Source organism: Lepidochelys kempii, chromosome 2, assembly GCF_965140265.1.
Source record: "Lepidochelys kempii isolate rLepKem1 chromosome 2, rLepKem1.hap2, whole genome shotgun sequence".
Taxonomy (NCBI): domain Eukaryota; kingdom Metazoa; phylum Chordata; order Testudines; family Cheloniidae; genus Lepidochelys; species Lepidochelys kempii.
This window is the reverse complement of record NC_133257.1, coordinates 135,976,877-135,994,574: the sequence shown is the minus strand read 5'-3', so window position 1 is coordinate 135,994,574 and position 17,698 is coordinate 135,976,877. Positions and strand designations below refer to the sequence as shown.

Sequence of the window (17,698 nt, the reverse complement as noted above, 5' to 3'; positions counted from 1 at the left end):
ATCTTTCCTGAACCCCCTCTTCTGGCCTTCAAACAATCCCCCAATCTCGTCAAGCTCAGCAGCAGCAAACTCCCCACAGACCAGGACACGCCAACTCAAAGTGGCACCAGATCCTGCTAGAACAACGGATGCAAAACTTGCAGACATATATCCACTGCTACAATGATCAACACCCCCTCCCACCACACACACACACACACACAACACGTTTCATGATTTATTGAGCCTACACATGCCTATCACAACATGTGGTGTACCTCATCCAGTGTACTAAATGTCCCAATAACAACTATGTGGTGAAACCGGACAATCACTATGCTCTCGAATGAACACACACAAGAAAAATGGTAAGAGACAAAAACACCTTATCACCTGTGGATGAACACTTTTCATAAAGCGATCACTCTGTATCTGACCTATCAGTCCTCACCTCAGAGGACACCTGTAGAACACTTTTTTCAAAAGACAAGCCCGGGAGCTTAAATTCATAATTTTGCTAGAAATCACTAAAAATCATGGTTTTACTAAAGACACTGGACTTATGGCTTATTACAACAATCCCTAACCCACTAACCCCTCCCCCCCTTTTTGTCCCATGATTACAGGGGTCTTAACGGACAACTTCACCTTGAATGATCCCTTAGAATGTGCGTTAACTACTTCTACTAAACTGTAAGACCTTGAAATTAGTGTGACACTCTAAAAGGATATGTCTACACTAGTGAGCTTACAGCGGCACAGCTGTACCGATGCAGTTGCACTGCTGTAAGATCTCTCCTGTAGCGTCTCTATGCCAACATAATTAAACCACCTTCAACAAGCGGTGGTAGCTACGTCGGCGAGTTACATAGTGCTGTGCACACTACCACTTATGCTGGCGAAATTTATGTCGCTCGGGATTGGGGGGGGGCGCAGGGAGGAGGTTCACAACCCTGAGTGACATAAGTTTTGCCAACATATGTTGAAGTGTAGACATGGCCTTAGAGTACCTTTCCCAAACCTAAGGAAGAGCTCTGTGTAGCTGGAAAGCTTGTCTCTCTCACCAACAGAAGTTGGTCAAATAAAAGGTATTGTGACATTCCCCTGGTGTTATCTGGACCAGTAATCTGCTAGGTCAGTCCAATCCTTGCCTTTGGGAGCCAGCCTTACCCTGCTCCGCTGTGAGAACCCCCTCTCCTGGCCTGTTCATACACAGCCTCTGGCATGTAAGCTGCTCCTTGGATTGTGCAACCAGATGACACTAGCCAATATCTCCAGTCCCAGACACAACCCTAGCAACCTCCATCTTGCAGTGTCCAGTTATCCAGTGTCCGCTGGATGTTGCGAGCTTATATGAGTTCATCAATTTAACAAAGAAATTGATAATATACACCAGGCTTGTTATCCCAAGGGGAGTCTCTGACATGCTTCAAACCAAACGCACTGCTTCAGGTAGAATAAACAAACAAATTTATTAACTATGAAAGATAGATTTGAAGTGATTATAAGTCAAATCATAACAAGTCGGATTTGATCAAATAAAATAAAAGCAAAAAAGCATTCTAAGCTGATCTTAACAACTTTCAGTGCCCTTACGAACTTAGATACTTCTCACCACAGGCTGGCTAGTTGCCCTTCCGCCAGGCTCTCCCCTTTGATCAGGGCTTCAGTCGCTTGGTGGTGATGTCTGTAGATCAGGGGTTCTCAAACTGGGGGGTCAGGACCCTGCAGGGAGTCGCGAGGTTATTACATGGGGAGGGGGTCGCGAGCAGTCAGCCTCCACCCCAAATCCCGCTTTGCCTCCAGCATTTATAATGGTGTAAAATATATTAAAAAGTGTTTTTAATTTATAAGGGGGGGGAGGTAGCACTCAGAGACTTGCTATGTGAAAGGGCACTAGCTTCAATATGAAAATCCTACAACTAGGCTTGACCTAATTACGAAAATAAAAAGCTTGCTTCTTTAGCCTTCCTGCAGGGAAGATAATGTCTGTAAATGTGGCCTTATGTTGCATCTATCTGTAACTAAACTCAAGAAGAAAGCAGAACCTTCAACTCTACTTAAGCAGCAGTACTGTAAAAGCACACACCACCTTCTGCACATATGGTCTGACTAAGTGCCTACACCATACAACACTGAATTCCATTTGTTGTTGGAGGTTTTTTTTGGTTTTAAGGTCTCTCTCCATGTGAAGACACTGTAGACCTCAATCAATTCCTATTGAATTCTGGTTGGTGTCCCTGATTGTCTAATTGTTTTTGGCTTTTTTGGTGATGTCCAAATACCCTACAGTGCAGGAGTGAGACCTCATCTCTCTCCCTCCCCCTCACACACACACTTACGTCTATTACCTGTAATGGGCGGGGGGGTGGGGGAGCAGAGGGAAGAAACAGCAACTAAAACTATATACACCCTTTGTCCTCTAGCCGCCTCTCTTTTTCCCCCACTTTTAGTTCTGTGATAGTTAACTGGCTCTTTCCTTCATTTCCACTCCCACAATATCCAGCAACCTCACCTGTTGGGGATGGCCTCTTGCTAACTTAATTTTTAAATAAAAAAGTTGAGCTGAGAGCCCTAAACCAGTTTACTCTTCAGGCCATTAAGTACAGCCAACTACTCCTGTAGCTGAAAACTGTAGCCTTGCTGGGAAAGGGGATGGTGGTTTGCCTTTGAAACACTGCTGCTAACTGCTCCAGTCACTTTAAAATGAAACCATTGCTTCTCCTTCAGTGCTTAGCAGTGCTACAGTATCTGTGCTGTGCCTACAGAGCAGAGGGGTGACTAATAAATAGCCTGCCTGGGGATCCCAATTCAATTTCTTAAGTAAGAGACATTGGCAAGAGGACAAGAGAAGCTGCTGGGAATTGGGAATACAGGTAAGAAAAAGAAGGGTAAGAGTTGCCATTTTAAATTGGCACCACTAACTTATTTCCCTATGATCCTGAATACCTTTATTCTCATATCCAAAATTGGGAGCTAGGCAATATTCCCAATAGAAACTGAGATTTGAATATTTGAGCCACAGACTGCTGCTGAAAGGGCATTGGCCTTAATGGGGACTCAGAAGGAGAATTCCACAATTTATATAAAAGGTGAGGGAGAAAATTGCAGCCATGCTGCCAGGCAGCAGAAAGGCCCCAGAGTCAGTGCTGAAGCGGAGATCTTGGCTGGGTTCTGGAAGCTGTCCCATTGCTCATTCCACCTAGTGGCTACAGGTTAGCTCTTACTTCTTGGATTTCTCATCTTGGACAATCTAGGCTGGTAAACTGCCCTATTGTTTCTAGTCAGCTTCACATTTTGCTTCTCCTGTACTTACGCAATGTTGTAATATTTGAGTTACAAACCCTGCAGGGGAATGTAATTCCGTCAAAATGTTTCCACTGAAACTTAATAAAAAAAATCAAACATTTCTGTTTAATCTTTTGTAAAAACTTGTTTTCTTGAACTAAGTTTGGACTTAAAATTTATCTGAAAGTGTCCCTTTAGTTCAGGAATTATGCACACACGTGACGGGGGGAAATCTGTCATTAAATACTGTCATAGCAATGCAATATTTTCAAAAACCTAATGGTATTTCCACTAGGATACAATACTAATAATGGAATCGTGGTTATTGTATATAGTTATAGCCTACACTGATTACAATGGGAGCTTGTGTCACATTTGTGTTAATGTGGTATTAAAGGCCTACCTAATCTAGGTTAGTCTTTGACCTCTGACGTCAATCATAATACTTTGTTCTTATGACACCTTTCATCTCGAGTATTTTTGAAATTTATTAGCTCTCCTGCCTGCCCTGTGATATAGGTAAGTGTTATGCACTCTTTTAAAAATGAGTGAACTGTGGCATAGAAAGATTATGTAACCTGGCCAAGATGCCATAGTGGCAGTTGGAAATATAAACTCTCCAGTCTCAGTAATTCTCTTTAATATTTTATGCACAACTTGTTCTGTTTTTCTGGTCACCATTTAAGAAAAGAAAATGGTTTTAACTACAAGGAGAAGCTTGTTAAAATAAAATTAGGCCTCTTAAAACAGCAGCAGCCAACAAATTTAGAACAAGGGATGTTGATGCCTCATTGCTCTTATGGAAACTCGCTTGTTTGTACCCCAAGTAATATATAAAATTACGAGGTTATCCCAAAAGCCCTGAAGTACTGAAGCACAATAAAGAGTCAATGAGAGAGTAGTAGTTCGACTCCTTCATTGCCTCGTTTCAATTTGCCTAATGCCTAGATGCCACTGAACATAACACATGCATGTGTGCGCACGTGTGTATATGTGTACTGCCAATGAATTGCTGGTAATGGATCTCACAGGCCATGTTTATCCTACGGACAGTTGAAAATAAAACAAACATGGTTGATAACATTGCTTCAGCTGATTATTGGGAGACCTACTGTAGCACTGGCTGCTGATACCATTTTCAAAACAGTGTCATACACCCTTACTTGTAGCAAATAAGGCCACTGCAGGGGCCTTGAGTACTGGTGCACCTGGTTCCTTTTATTCTCTGCCTGTGGCACATCACAGTCTAGACCAGTGGTTCTCAAAGCCGGTCCACCACTTGTTCAGGGAAAGCCCCTGGCGGGCCAGACCGGTTTGTTTACCTGCCGCGTCCGCAGGTTTGGCCGATCACGGCTCCCACTGGCCGCGGTTCGCTGCTCCAGGCCAATGGGGGCTGCAGGAAACGGCGCAGGCCAAGGAAAGTGCTGGCCGCCCTTCCCGCAGCCCCCATTGGTCTGGAGCGGCGAACCGCGGCCAGTTGGAACTGTGATCGGCCAAACCTGCGGACGCGGCAGGTAAACAAACCAGTCCGGCCCGCCAGGTGCTTTCCCTAGACAAGCGGCGGGCCAACTTTGAGAACCACTGGTCTAGTCTCCTTTTGGTTGTTGGCTTTAATGTGCAGGTGCTGAGCGATATTGGAGGCCTGTGATACACAGCAGGTCAGACTACAAGATGATCTAATGGTCCTTTCCGGTCTTGCACTCTATGACTCAAAGTTAGTTAACACCAGTACTAACGTGACAACAGTAGGGAATCCCAACATTGATAACTGGTGTTGGCAACCAGGGAACACTCTTCCAAAATACTGCAATAGTCAATGCCGCCTCAGAGGCGGTTTAGAGCGCAAAGTGCTGACCAACAAGTCAGACCCACATTCTATTCCTAGCTCTGCCAATGGCTTACTGAGCATTCCTGAGCAAATACATTACCCCATCTGTACTTCATTTTCCCCAGTATTGCCAACCCTGAAATGTTCAAAGAAATCAGTCAGGTCCCAAAAAAGTGGCTTACAAATCATGATACTTGGGGGAGGGGGGGGAGGAGGGAGATTGCGTTCTGTTTTTTGTGTCCTTTGAAGGTTTTTTCCTGCAACCACAAGAAATACAAACTTAAAAAGCAAACAGACGCTGGTATTTTCAGGTAATCACTGATCTCCAGTACCCGGGCCCTTAAATAAAACACCAAATATCGTGATACTCATGATAAAAATCATGAGTTAGCAACACTTCCATTTGTAAAATGAGTATAATGATGCTTATCTATGTGATGTGCTTTGAAGCTCCCTGGATGAAAAGTGATAATAATGGTGTTATTACATCAAAATGTAGTGGTATAATACATGATGCAGAAAATGAGGGAGTTCAAAATTTGTTGGGATCCATTCTTAAAAGCCCCCCAAAACCTTATTCAACATAATGAAACATTTATGTTATGCTTTCTTTAAGTACATTTAAATCAGCATAAAAACAGAGCAAGTAGGAATAAAGGGGTTAGAGCTATTATTGTGATTTCCCCCTCTCTCCACTTCAGTCATTCTGTATTCATACTGCAATATTACAGTTTAGTATAAACAAAATTCAGATGTAAACTTTTCTCAGATGTAGGCAAAACTGAGATGAGATTAGCTGATTGTGATTGAAATCTAAAGAATGCTGGATCAGGTCCTTAAGGTCAATGAAAATATCTTCATAGGGGTTAATGGGTTCTGGAACAGACTATAAGGGGTGAGTTGATTAGTTCTCTCTGATATTACTGTAACATGTTTTTACATCCTAAACACAATACAGAATTATAATTAAAAATATACTGTTCATATAGTACACCCATAATCATTGAGTCTTATGAAAATACTTAATACCCCTTATTGTTAATTTTCCACAATGTACAATTCTCACAAAGTTCTTTAGTCCCCTCCTAAATCACCTGCCAAATAATTATCTAGTGACAGCAGAGGACAAACAAAAGATGTGGCAGCTTCTTAGCTGTATAATCCTCCCTGTACTTAGCCACATGATAAAAAATATCTCAAATCCCACAAAATTCTGTTAAGCAAAAAAAGAGAGTTTAGAACTAGTCACTTGCCTCACATTGCACAAAACTGGCATTACATTTTATTGAAAGGGCTCTGCTTTGAAAGCTGTGCTCCCAAATAATATTTCTACTCATGGAAACAACAGATGGAGAAGCTGTATCAAAAGTCTTATGATCTACAGTATTCTTTCAATGACTGCTCAATCTGTTCAGCCAATGTATATTACTAGGCTAATTTTTATACAGTAATTTTATATCTGACCTACAAATTCTTCTGTGCCTCTTTTAGAGATTATTAGCCATAGGGAATAACTTCCCTTCATGCTAATTTGACTGATTTATATTAGCAGTCTTCTCTTAAGCATAAGTGCAGAAGGGGAAGTACTGTAGCTTTTTCTGAGCTGTCCCTTGGCACACCCTTTATTATGTATGCAATTATTCTTATTTTGCCCTATTATTAAAATTATTACCACAGCAGGGAGTGATCAGACGACTGGCTCATCAAATCTTTATCTTCTGGAAAGCCTATTTTTGCTCAACAATACTAGCCTGATAATCATGTAGCATCCATTGGGGCAAAAATGCAGACACGACATATCAAAAATAGGACAAGCTCGGGCATAAGAATTACCAACAAAAGAATAAAATCATCATTTCTGCCTCAGTTTCCCCACTCTCATGTGAGGGGATAAACCAACTCACCAGCCAGTATATTAATGAAGCTCCCACAAGTGTCAGTATTTCATTCCTTTTTCATCAGCGATGCACTTATTGTTAAAATGCAGTTAATCATCACTGAAGACATCACTCAGGAGGTATCCCCAGCCAAGTCTTCCACCTTTCCTCATCCTTTTCCTGATCCACACTCTCCTGTAGGAACCTCTCTGCTCCCTGCAGCAATCCCCCTTTAAGTGAGCAGCTTGTTGGCCTTCTGTCCCACCAGCTGGGAAGCAGCTGATTAGCCCAACTCCCTGGAAGGGCATCCCATGCTGTGATGGTGTCCAAAAGCACATTCTACCAGGTATCTAGCTGCAAAGGGAGTTGAACTTGATCGACCCTGTCCACGGCAGTGAGACCACCATTTTCAGCACCATTTAAAAAAGCTGCATAAATAATTTTTAACGTGTATTTTCCAAATACTCATTTTCCCAGCGTAAGTGGGGTTTGGGATGTTGGTGGCAAGAGTGTACTGAACACTCAACATTCAAGGAGCTCTTCTGTGATTTACTTATTAATGTTGAAAGTTCTGATCTGATCTAAAGAGCGCTGAAATCAATGCAAGGCTTTCTTCTGATTGGCATGGACTATGAATCACGCCCTACTTGTATAAGGCAAATTGTGTATTTGTACCTCTGAATCACATTTTTCTTCATTTTCTTCTATCCGGTTTTCTCTTTTATGTCAGGAGGCAGAGAGTGGGATTTATGGAAAAACTGATTGGTAGAGTAAGTTGCCCTTGTGTGAGACAAGAACAAATTGTATATATCAAAATATTTTGAATATCTTTTATTGCTTATATTTAGAATAAAGATTTTTTTTAAAAGTAGAAGAAAAACAAACAAGAGTAAGAATGAAATATCTTGGCAAATATCAGAGGGGTAGCCACGTTAGTCTGGATCTGTAAAAGCAGCAAAGAGTCCTGTGGCACCTTAGAGACTAACAGACGTATTGGAGCATAAGCTTTCATGGGTGAAGTGGGTATTTACCTACGAAAGCTTATGCTCCAATCAATACGTCCGATGGATGTAAGGTGCTACAGGACTCTTTGCCGCTTGGCAAATAGTTAATTCTTATATCTATTTTCCACTGTAATAGAATTGTGCCCAATCTTGCACAGGCAAATTCACTAATATATTGAATATAATATAATATAATATATCTTTGCCTGAGTAAGGAATGCAGGAGTAGGTGCATATGCTGATTTTATGTATAAGAATTGCCTAAAAGGAACCAGATTGTCTGACAGAATAGTAACTTATCACAAGGATGGAAGTTGTTAGGGGGCATTCAGCTAGTGCACTTGTTGCATGGGGCTTCCACACACTTGTGGTTATGTTTCTAGCACAGCAAACTGTGCCAAGTAAATAGGCTGTGATTAAAAAATGAGGAAATACAGTGAGCCTTATTTTAGATGGTGTCCAAGGCAAAGAAGAGCTTTAAATCAACAATACTGAGGAACTTTAATTAGGATGAAGTGGGCACACTTGTTCACAATTGACTTAATTCATTTCAAAGTTTGTTAGCAATAGATTCCAGTGCTCTCTATGCTACTCTTCTCAGGTTCTCATACCATGGCATCTGAATTTGTGAATTAAAAATGACAAAGAAAGCAATACAAAGAGTATTCAAGGTAAATAGAGTTAGAAAGTCAGCTCAGTAAGCTGTTATCAATTAAATGCTTAGCACTTCACATTTCAGAGATTCTCTCTTGCGGTCTATACTAACGCAGAGAATGCTACCCTATTTTTTGTTTGTTTTTTCCCCCACTGATTTAATCCATCCTTTGTCAATATCATTACACAGCATCTTGTAAGAGTTTCCTAAACACAGTGCTTCACTGATAAGGTGGCAGGGACTACTGCTTACAAATGGTTCACTGGCTGCTGAAGAGGTTGCAGTAGCACCAGCTTTTCAATGATGCCACATGGAGAGAGGTAAAAGAACAAGATAAAGCAGGCTGTATGAGGGGGAGGGAATTAGGCCCCTTCACACCACCACAAAATCAATAGTTATAACTGCACCCCAGCAAAGCCCCAAACAAGCAGGAATTAGCAGTATCTCTCTAGTATATTTCTATAACCATGATCAATGTCTCTTTAAATATTCTCAATCATCAGCCCAACCTGCTACATGTTTTGCAATAGGGGATTTTTAAAAGTCCCTTTTCTCCCACAAATTAAGCAAAAATACTGTACAGTGGGGTTTTTGGAAAAGTAGTTTTAAATTAAAATATAGACAAATGCTTTATGTAATCCCAAATTACATAATCCTTGAGTGCACTAAAAAGATGTCCTTCTACATGCATCAAACTAGAGTTCAAAACAGATCATGTTTTAACATTAATGATGGAAAGCAGAAAAAAGTCTGATGAATAATAAAGAAGCAGTAAACAGATCTTTCCAAAACACAACCACAGCAGGGAGGCTTCAAACCCAAAAGCAACCATGAGATGAAAAAGAAACAGAGAGAGTCCACACCCCCAAATAAATGAGACAATCGATATTCTGCACTCAGGCAAAATTTTGTGATGCACTGGGCAAAGCAGCTGCAATGTTGTTTGTTTTCTGCAAACGGCTATCTGCAAATTCCTCTCGGGATACCTATAGATCACAGTGCACCCTATTTTAGTCTCCTATGGATGTTCTGGCAGAGAAAAGTCCACATTTGCCAATCAAATACAGCCTATCTGTACATTGCCATCAGCGACCCTAGGCTCCCAGGGAAGAGACTAATAAATACAGAGGGTGTTTTGTCAACAGTCAGCAATAGGGATCCTAACAAGGCACATTTGCAAAGCAGCATCTTGCACAGTAATTTATCCCTTAGCCCCAGCGATGGATGGCTGCATTTGGCTATGTCTAGAAAAGGTAAAAGGCGTCCGGCGAGTTACCTGCTCCCCGAAGTCGATGGCTATATTGGTGATGCCCAAAGGGACCAAGAATCGGATCAGGGGCCAGTAGTTGGCGAGCGCTGGAAATTTCACCATAGTCCCAGCTGTGCGAGGACCCCAAACACATCTGCCGTAGCAGGGACACTGCAAGGGGGGAGGAATGGGGAAAGAAGGAAAAGGAGAGAGAAAAGAAAGGCCCCCTAAAAATCAAGCTTCTGGCTTGGCTGGGGGAGGCGCTGCACGTAGGGCGAGCAGCAGCAGCAAAGCGCTCTCTCCTCTCCTCCGCCGCCGCTCGCTCTGCGCGGTGCGTCGCTGTCTTAGCGAGAGATCCAAAAGATGAAGTCCATCCCTGCTGCCCTCCTCCCACACAACAACGACCTGCTGCTGCTGCCGCTGCCGGGGGGGGGAAGAGGAGGGACACCACCACCACCACCACCCGAAATTTCCGCGGGCGGGTTTTCCATTATGGGAGCTAGGGCACCCACACAAAAATGAGGTAGGTACCCTGGCTTAGCCTAGCCGGCAGCAGGGGGATGGGAGCAGGGGTGGGAACAAAAACAAACCAACCACCGGCATGGGGGCAGGATGAGCCGGGCTGTCTCGCCGCCGCCGCCGCCTCCTTCCCCAGGCTGTGGGAGGAGAGGGACGCAGGAGGGCGGCTGGGGCTCCTTGGCGGCCGCCTCGGTGGTGCAGAAAGCGGGCTGAGGCGGGAGACGCTGCGCCCCGGCCCAGCTACGTCTCCTCTCTCGGCGTCTGCCTCGCCGAACACGTGGGTTTTGACACACACCCGGCCTCATTTCAGGAGAGGAGGGGAGAGGGCGGCATCTCGCTGCTCCTCCTAACGCCGGCCGCCGGGCACAGCAGCACCTCTAGCTGCTGCAGCCCGCCCGGGAGAGGGAGAGGGGCCGCCGGTGCCTGCCCAGCGGGACTGTAAACAAGCGTAGGTGCCCAGCGAGTGTGGCTGTACAAGTGACTGTGTGTGTGTAAGTGTGCAGTCTCCTCCATACGCTGTACGTATGCACATACACACTGGACATAGGCATGATACACATACACAAAACATACTTTCCACACACAGGCTCACAGCACAGAGCACCTGGTATGTACCGGGCAGGTGTCGGTTTGTGTACAGTAGCTGTGGTTTTGGGGGTGTGCACATTGCCACAGCTTGTGTACATGCATGGGTATGTAACCCTGGTGATTGTGCATGTACAATATCTGCATCTCTGTGTGTACATACATGTCTGCATCTAGCAGGCATCTGTTAAAGCCCTCTGCTGTGCTCCAGGGCACTGCCACATAATGGAGTTACAGTCAGCAGAAGTGTACAGTATTCTGTTGCTCCATGCATTGTACCAACACTAGTCTGTAAACTTCTCCCCCACCCCAGGGCTAGTTTTAGGATTTGTGACGTCTCAGGCAAAAGTGGAGCTTTACAGTGCTTGGAGCAGGACTTCATCTGTGAGTTGCCCACTCGCCTCCCTCTCTTGTTCCACTGTAAAAGTGTCCAAGAGTGAGCTGGCCTTCAAGTTGCATGTCTACACAGGCCCCTCTCAAAAGTGGGACCCCAAACTTGCATTGCATGTTAATAAGGCCTTCACCGTGTGCGTTTGACCATTATTGTAGAATACTGTAGAATGTAAGCAGTGCCTGATGGAGAAGGCACGTCCTGTCTGTTAATTACTGGCTGGAGGATTTACAGAACTGAGGCAAAGTAGTGAATGGGGCGGTCCTTAATCTCGCTAGTCATTACGGGTCAGGAAATGCCTGACCCAGAGTTTTTGTTCTGATAAACCACATAAAATAATAAATAAATGGAGACCAAGATGTGTTAATATTTCAAAGTCAGTTTAATTTCTGAACAATAAAATGTGCCATTTGCTTGTAGTCTGAAGGACCAAGCCTGCTCACATGGAAAGCAATGGAATATCTGTTCACTGGAAACACTGTTGGACCCTGGCTCGTTTCTAGAAGATAAAGACTAATGCAGTTAACCACTGAGAAAAGCAGGACTTAATTCTCAATTTTTAATTGATATATGTAAGACACTTGGACTTTCCAATTTCTATTGAGGGTGTTACCCTAGAGGTGGAAGAACCAGGGTATGTCTACACTACAAAGTAAAAACCCATGGTACCACATCTCAGAGCCCAGGTCAGTTGCATTGGGCTCATGGAGCAGGCTGTAGAGCTAAAAATAGCAGTGTAAATATTTGGTCTTGGGCTGGAGCCCAGTTTCTGAAAGCCAGTGACTGGGGAAGGATCTCAGAGTCTGAGCTCCAGCCTCTGAGAATGTATACATTGCTATATCTTCTTCAAGTACATGTGTGCATGCTCTGGAATTGCAGAATTTTGCCTAGCAGTACCCATGGAGGGGCGGTGCTCCCACCTCATGGCTGTAGCCCCTCCCTTGGCTAATGAAGCAGCTCGACCCTGACCTCCCTCAGTTCCTTCTTACCTCCCATGACTGGAGTTGCAGCTCTGTGTAGTTTTCCACCTCATAATCCTTTATTCAGTGACTTTTTTTGAGTTGTATATAGTTTATTAGTCCCACTAGTACAGAGTTAGTAGGATTTAGTGTTAGTTGCAGCTTGTGTTCCCTCACCAGGGTTTAAACATTGTCCGTCGTGGATGGGGGGAATCACCAATAACGATCCCCATGTGCTGTGCTTGCTGCTCTAGGTGAAGCCGCCATCATGGAGCAGTGTTTGAGGTGCAGATCATTCATGGAATGGACTCAGGTGGTGAGGGGTCTTCATCTGAAACAGCACCTGCTTGAACAGGCCATGCTGCCTGCTTCAGCACTGAGGCCCTCGTCAGATGGCAGATCATCCTCTGGTACTAAGCGTGCTGCCGCTTCACGTGCTGGAGCTGGTGCCTCTTTGAAGAGACGGAGGCAAAGACACCCCGTACCTGCCAATAATGGGGGGCAGAGGAAGGCAGTGGCTTCAGCAGATGTTATTGAGCACGCTCAGTACAAGCCAAGCAGCAACTTGGAGGGCCTCCCCCAACCCCGGGGCTAGCCTGCTGTGTTGCCTCTCCACAGAGGAGTAATTTCCTGTTGAGTGTGCCTAGGAAAAGGTCATGTAAAACTAACCGAGACTGCTCCAGGTCCCATGGGGACTTGTCTTCCTTTTTCAAAAGGAGCATGAATCAGCACGGGTTGAATGCAGGTATGTGGGATGAAGCAGGTCCCACCAACCTCTTCCCAGCACTATCCAGACAGGTCAGAGACCTATAGAGTTGACTCCGGTTCTGGCCCCCAGGGGCCTCAAGCAGCATCTGGCTCTGGCACAGTTAACTGCCTCATCCTTGTCCCCAGATGATTCCGCGGTGTCGGGCTCTTGCTTTCCTTTGGTATCGGAGGATTTCAAGCCATACCAGGACCTGTTGTGGTGCCTGGCTGCTTTGCTGGGTATTCAAGCAGAGTTTCTGCAGGAGAACACTCACAGGTTAGTGGATACTCTTAACCATCAGCCCCTGTGAGAGTCGCCCTCCCTATTAATGATGCACACTTTGAGCCTGCTAAGGTCCTCTGGAGCATACCGCCTTTGATAGCACCTGCAGCTAAGCGCATAGAAAAGTGCTGCTTTGTTCCCATGCAGGGATTTGAGGGGTTTTGTTCCCATCTGTCTTCAAATTCCTTGGCAGTAACTGTGGTGAATGATAGAGCCCTACAGGGCAGGTGTAAGTCCAGTCCCAAGGCGAAGGACTCTAAGTGAATGTACCTGATGGGTAGGAAGATTTACACTTCTTCTTCCTAGCAAAAACAAATTACTAATGAGCAGACACTGCTGTCCAAGTATGACTTTGTCAACTGGACGTCTATGTCTAAATTCACAGACCAGCTGCTGTGACCTCGAGAGAGGAATTTCAGACATTTGCTGCTTGGTGGCTAAAACTTCTTTACAGTCCCCGCTGGATATCTTGGATACTTCAGCCAGAGTGATGGCCTCCACAGTGACCATGAGGAGGTCCTCCTGGCTGCAGAATTCAGGCATTGCTCCTGATATCCAGTAGTCCATTGAGGATCTGCCCTGTGATGGCCAGGTGCCGTTTCAGGATAAAACAGATGAGACTCTGCACTACTTCAAGGTCTCTAAAGCAACCCACGTGGTCACTGGCTTGTGGAATTCAACCAATGCTGGCTTCCATCCAGGACATCTTGGAATACCTGCTGCAACCTTAGTTGTTGGGAGTTGTTCTTAGTTCACTGAAAGTACATCTGGCAGCGATATCGGCATTTCATCTCCCTATTCAGAGAAGGTCAGTCTTCTCCAAACCCACGGTAGCAAAATTCTTAAAAGGGTTTCTTTGTCTACATCCTCTGGTCTGAGAGCCAGTTCCTCTGTGGAACCTTAGCATGGTCCTAGCAGCTGGGATGGGATCTCCATTTGAGCACCTTTCTACTCTTGTGTCAGAAAACTGCGTTTCTGGTAGTGATAACATCCACAAGGAGAGTGTGAGTTGCAGGCTCTGATGGCAGGGCCTCCTTATACACAATTCTCCAAAAACAAGGTGACTTTATTACCACACCCCACATTTTTGTCTAAAGTGGTTTCTCAGTTTCATTTAAGCCAGATGGTATACTTACCTGTATTCTTTCCTAAGCCACACTGCTTGTGAGTCACCTAAGTTGAATACACAGCTGCATCTACTCAGAGAAGAAACAGTTACTCATTGTACTGTGGTTCTTTGAGATGTGAAAAAGACATGTATTCCACCAGCCACCCTTCATCCTTTCTGCATTGCAGTTTCATCTCTCAGCGTTCGGTGTGAAGGACCTGAGGGCTGGGGGATATATGAGGCGCCACTTCCTATAGCCAGGGGAGGGGCTAGGGCCATGAGGCATGAGCACCACCCCTCTATGGGTACTACTAGGCAAAATTCTCTGGCACGCTAGGTGCACACACACCTAAGTGGATACACGTCTCCATCACATCTTGAAGAACCACAGTTACAGCAAGTAACCATTTCTTTTAGCCCCACAGTCCGAGCCCCACAAGGCCAAGTGAATTGACCCAGGCTGTCAGACTTTGTGCCGTGGGATTTTCTTCGCAGTGAAGATATACCCTCATCATCTAATAGCGTTTAGAACCTCTTGTGATTTTCAGAATCCAGATCCTTGTAAAACTAAGATTTTGTTCTTTTGGGAGGGATGGAGGGAGGAATGTAGCAAAACCTTTTAAAATGTTTTGCTACTCACAAGAACTTTCAAAAACTTTTAGAGATTGTGTGAATCCTCTTACTTTGGGGTTCTCCCATACCACTTCCTGTAGAAATACTGACAGCTCTCAGTGTCAAGCAGCAATGGAAATTAAGATGTGTGATCAAGCTGAGGAAATGTAGAAAGGAGTTGATGGTTAAAAGGAAATGAAAGAAGAGGGATTCAAATGGAAGATGGATTCAGGGGTGGGGCAGTGGACAAGGACTTAGAGGTGGAAGACGTGGTGTGGGAAAACCATAAAGGTACTGCATCCCCTGCAGGCAGGTTCCAATGTCACAGTATGGTAGGGGGGAGCTGAAGTAATGGGGGTAAAGCAGGAGAGAACATAAGAACGGCCATACTGAGTCAGACCAAAGCTCCATCTTAGCCCAGTATCCTGCCTTCCGGCAGTGGCCAATGCCAGGTGCCCCAGAGGGAATGAACAGAACAGGTAATCATCAAGTGCTCCATTCCCTGTCGCCCATTCGCAGCTTCTGGCAAATAGAGGCTAGGGACACCACCCCTGCACATCCTGGCTAATAGCCATTGATGGATCTATCCTCCATGAATTTATCTAGCTCTTTTTTTAACCCTGTTATAGTCTTGGCCTTCACAACATTGAGGTCTGAAGCAAGAGAGGATGAGAAGAAACAAGTGCAAAAGCAGGAGCTGGGGTAGAGACATAAATATGCCCTTGAATTTACACCACCACATTCTGACACCTATATAGTGCCAAGTAATGAAAATGGTACTATTCTGACTGAGGTGCTAACCACAAGGCAAATTCCACTGGGAAGATGTACAGAGAGGGGAAACCTTTTCCTTCTCCCCTGGCTGTGGATTGAGTGAAGATGTGGAGACAAATCCTGCCCAAATATTGTAGTGGCCTCTGTGGGTCATTGTGCAGGTCCTCTAAAGAAGGGTATATGTGCGTGTGTATGTATAGATAGATATAGATATAGGTATTTCGAGTAGGGCTGTCAATTAATTGCAGTTAACTCATGCGATTAACTCAAAAAATTAATTGCAATTAAAAAAATTAATCACACTTATAACAATAGAATACCAATTGGAATTTGTTAAATATTTTTGGATATTTTTCTACATTTTCAATATTGATTTCAATTACACCACAGAATACAAAGTTAACAGTGCTCACTTTATATTATTATTTTTGTTTACAAATATATGCACCGTAAAAATGATAAACAAAAGAAATAGTATTTTTCAATTCACCTCATACAAGTACTGAAGTGCAATCTCTTTATTGTGAAAGTGTAACTTACAAATGCAGATTTTTTTGGTTACATAACTGCACTCAAAACAAAACAGTGTAAAACTTTAAAGCCTACAAGTCCACTCAGGCCTACTTCTTCTTCTGCCAATCATTAAGACAAACAAGTTTGTTTACATTGACGGGAGATACTGCTGCTTGCTTCTTATTTCCAATGTCAACTGAAAGTGAGAACAGGCGTTCACATGGCACTTTTCTAGCTGGCGTTGAAAGGTATTTACAGGCCAGATATGCTAAACATTCTTATGCCCCTTCCATGCTTCGGCCACTATTCCAGAGGACATGCTTCCATGCTGATGATGGTCAATTAAATTTGTGACTGTCCTCCTTGGGGGGAGAATTGTACGTCTCCTGCTCTGTTTTACCCACATTATGCCATATATTTCATGTTATAGCAGTCTTGGATGATGATCCAGCACGTGTTCGTTTTAAGAACACTTTCACAGCAGTTTTGACAAAACGCAAAGGTACCGAAGTGAGATTTCTAAAAATAGCTACAACACTCGACCCAAGGTTTAAGGATCTGAAGTGCCATCCAAAATCTGAGAGGGACGAGGTGTAGAGCATGCTTTTAGAAGTCTTAAAAGAGCAACACGCTGATGCAGAAACTACAGAACCTAAACCACCAAAACAGAAAATCAACCTTCTGCTAGTGGCATCAGACTCAGATGATGAAAATAAACATGCATCAATCTGCACTGCTTTGGATCGTTATCAAGCAGAACCAATCATCAGCATGGCAGCATGTCCTCTGGAATGGTGGTTGAAGAATGAAGGGACATATGAGTCTTTAGCACATCTGGCACGTAAATCTCTTGCAATGCCAGCTACAACAGTGCCATTTGAATGCCTGTTCTCACTTTCAGGTAACATTGTAAATGAGAAGCAGGCAGCATTATCGCCTACAAATTGTAACCAACCTTGTTTGTCTGAGCGATTGGCTGACCAAGAAGTAGGACTGAGTGGACTTGTAGGCCATAAAGTTTTATATAGTTTTATTTTTGAATGAAGTTTTTTTTGTACATAATTCTACATTTTAAAGTTCAACTTTCATGATAAAGAGACTGCACTATAGTACTTGTATGAGGTGAATCGAAAAATACAATTTTTTTGTTTTTTACAGTGCAAATATTTGTAATAAAAATAAATATAAGGTGAGCACTGTACACTTTTGTATTCTGTGTGGTAATTGAAATTAATATATAAAAATTGAATTTAATTGCGATTAATATTTTTAATCATGCAATTAATCACAATTAATTTTTGTAATTGCTTGACAGCCCTAATATAGA

At 43.8% G+C, this 17,698-nt stretch overlaps 1 protein-coding gene across 4 annotated transcripts in view; it reads right to left on the bottom strand.

The window, feature by feature from the left end:
• Positions 1 to 10,694, bottom strand: part of ANKH (ANKH inorganic pyrophosphate transport regulator) — a 281,913-nt gene extending 271,219 nt beyond the window's left edge. Inside the window, exons 1-2 of one of the 4 annotated variants that reach the window (XM_073332298.1) lie at positions 10,475 to 10,694; positions 9,908 to 10,051 (exon numbers count right to left, since the gene is read on the bottom strand). In XM_073332298.1, the coding sequence (XP_073188399.1) occupies positions 9,908 to 10,051; positions 10,475 to 10,483 (153 nt within the window). In that variant the 5' untranslated portion in view covers positions 10,484 to 10,694. Of the gene's footprint in view, positions 1 to 6,999; positions 8,001 to 9,907; positions 10,052 to 10,474 lie in introns of those variants that run through there. The other 3 variants (XM_073332299.1, XM_073332297.1, XM_073332300.1) reach the window with 3 other exon arrangements.
• Positions 10,695 to 17,698: the final 7,004 nt, after the last annotated feature.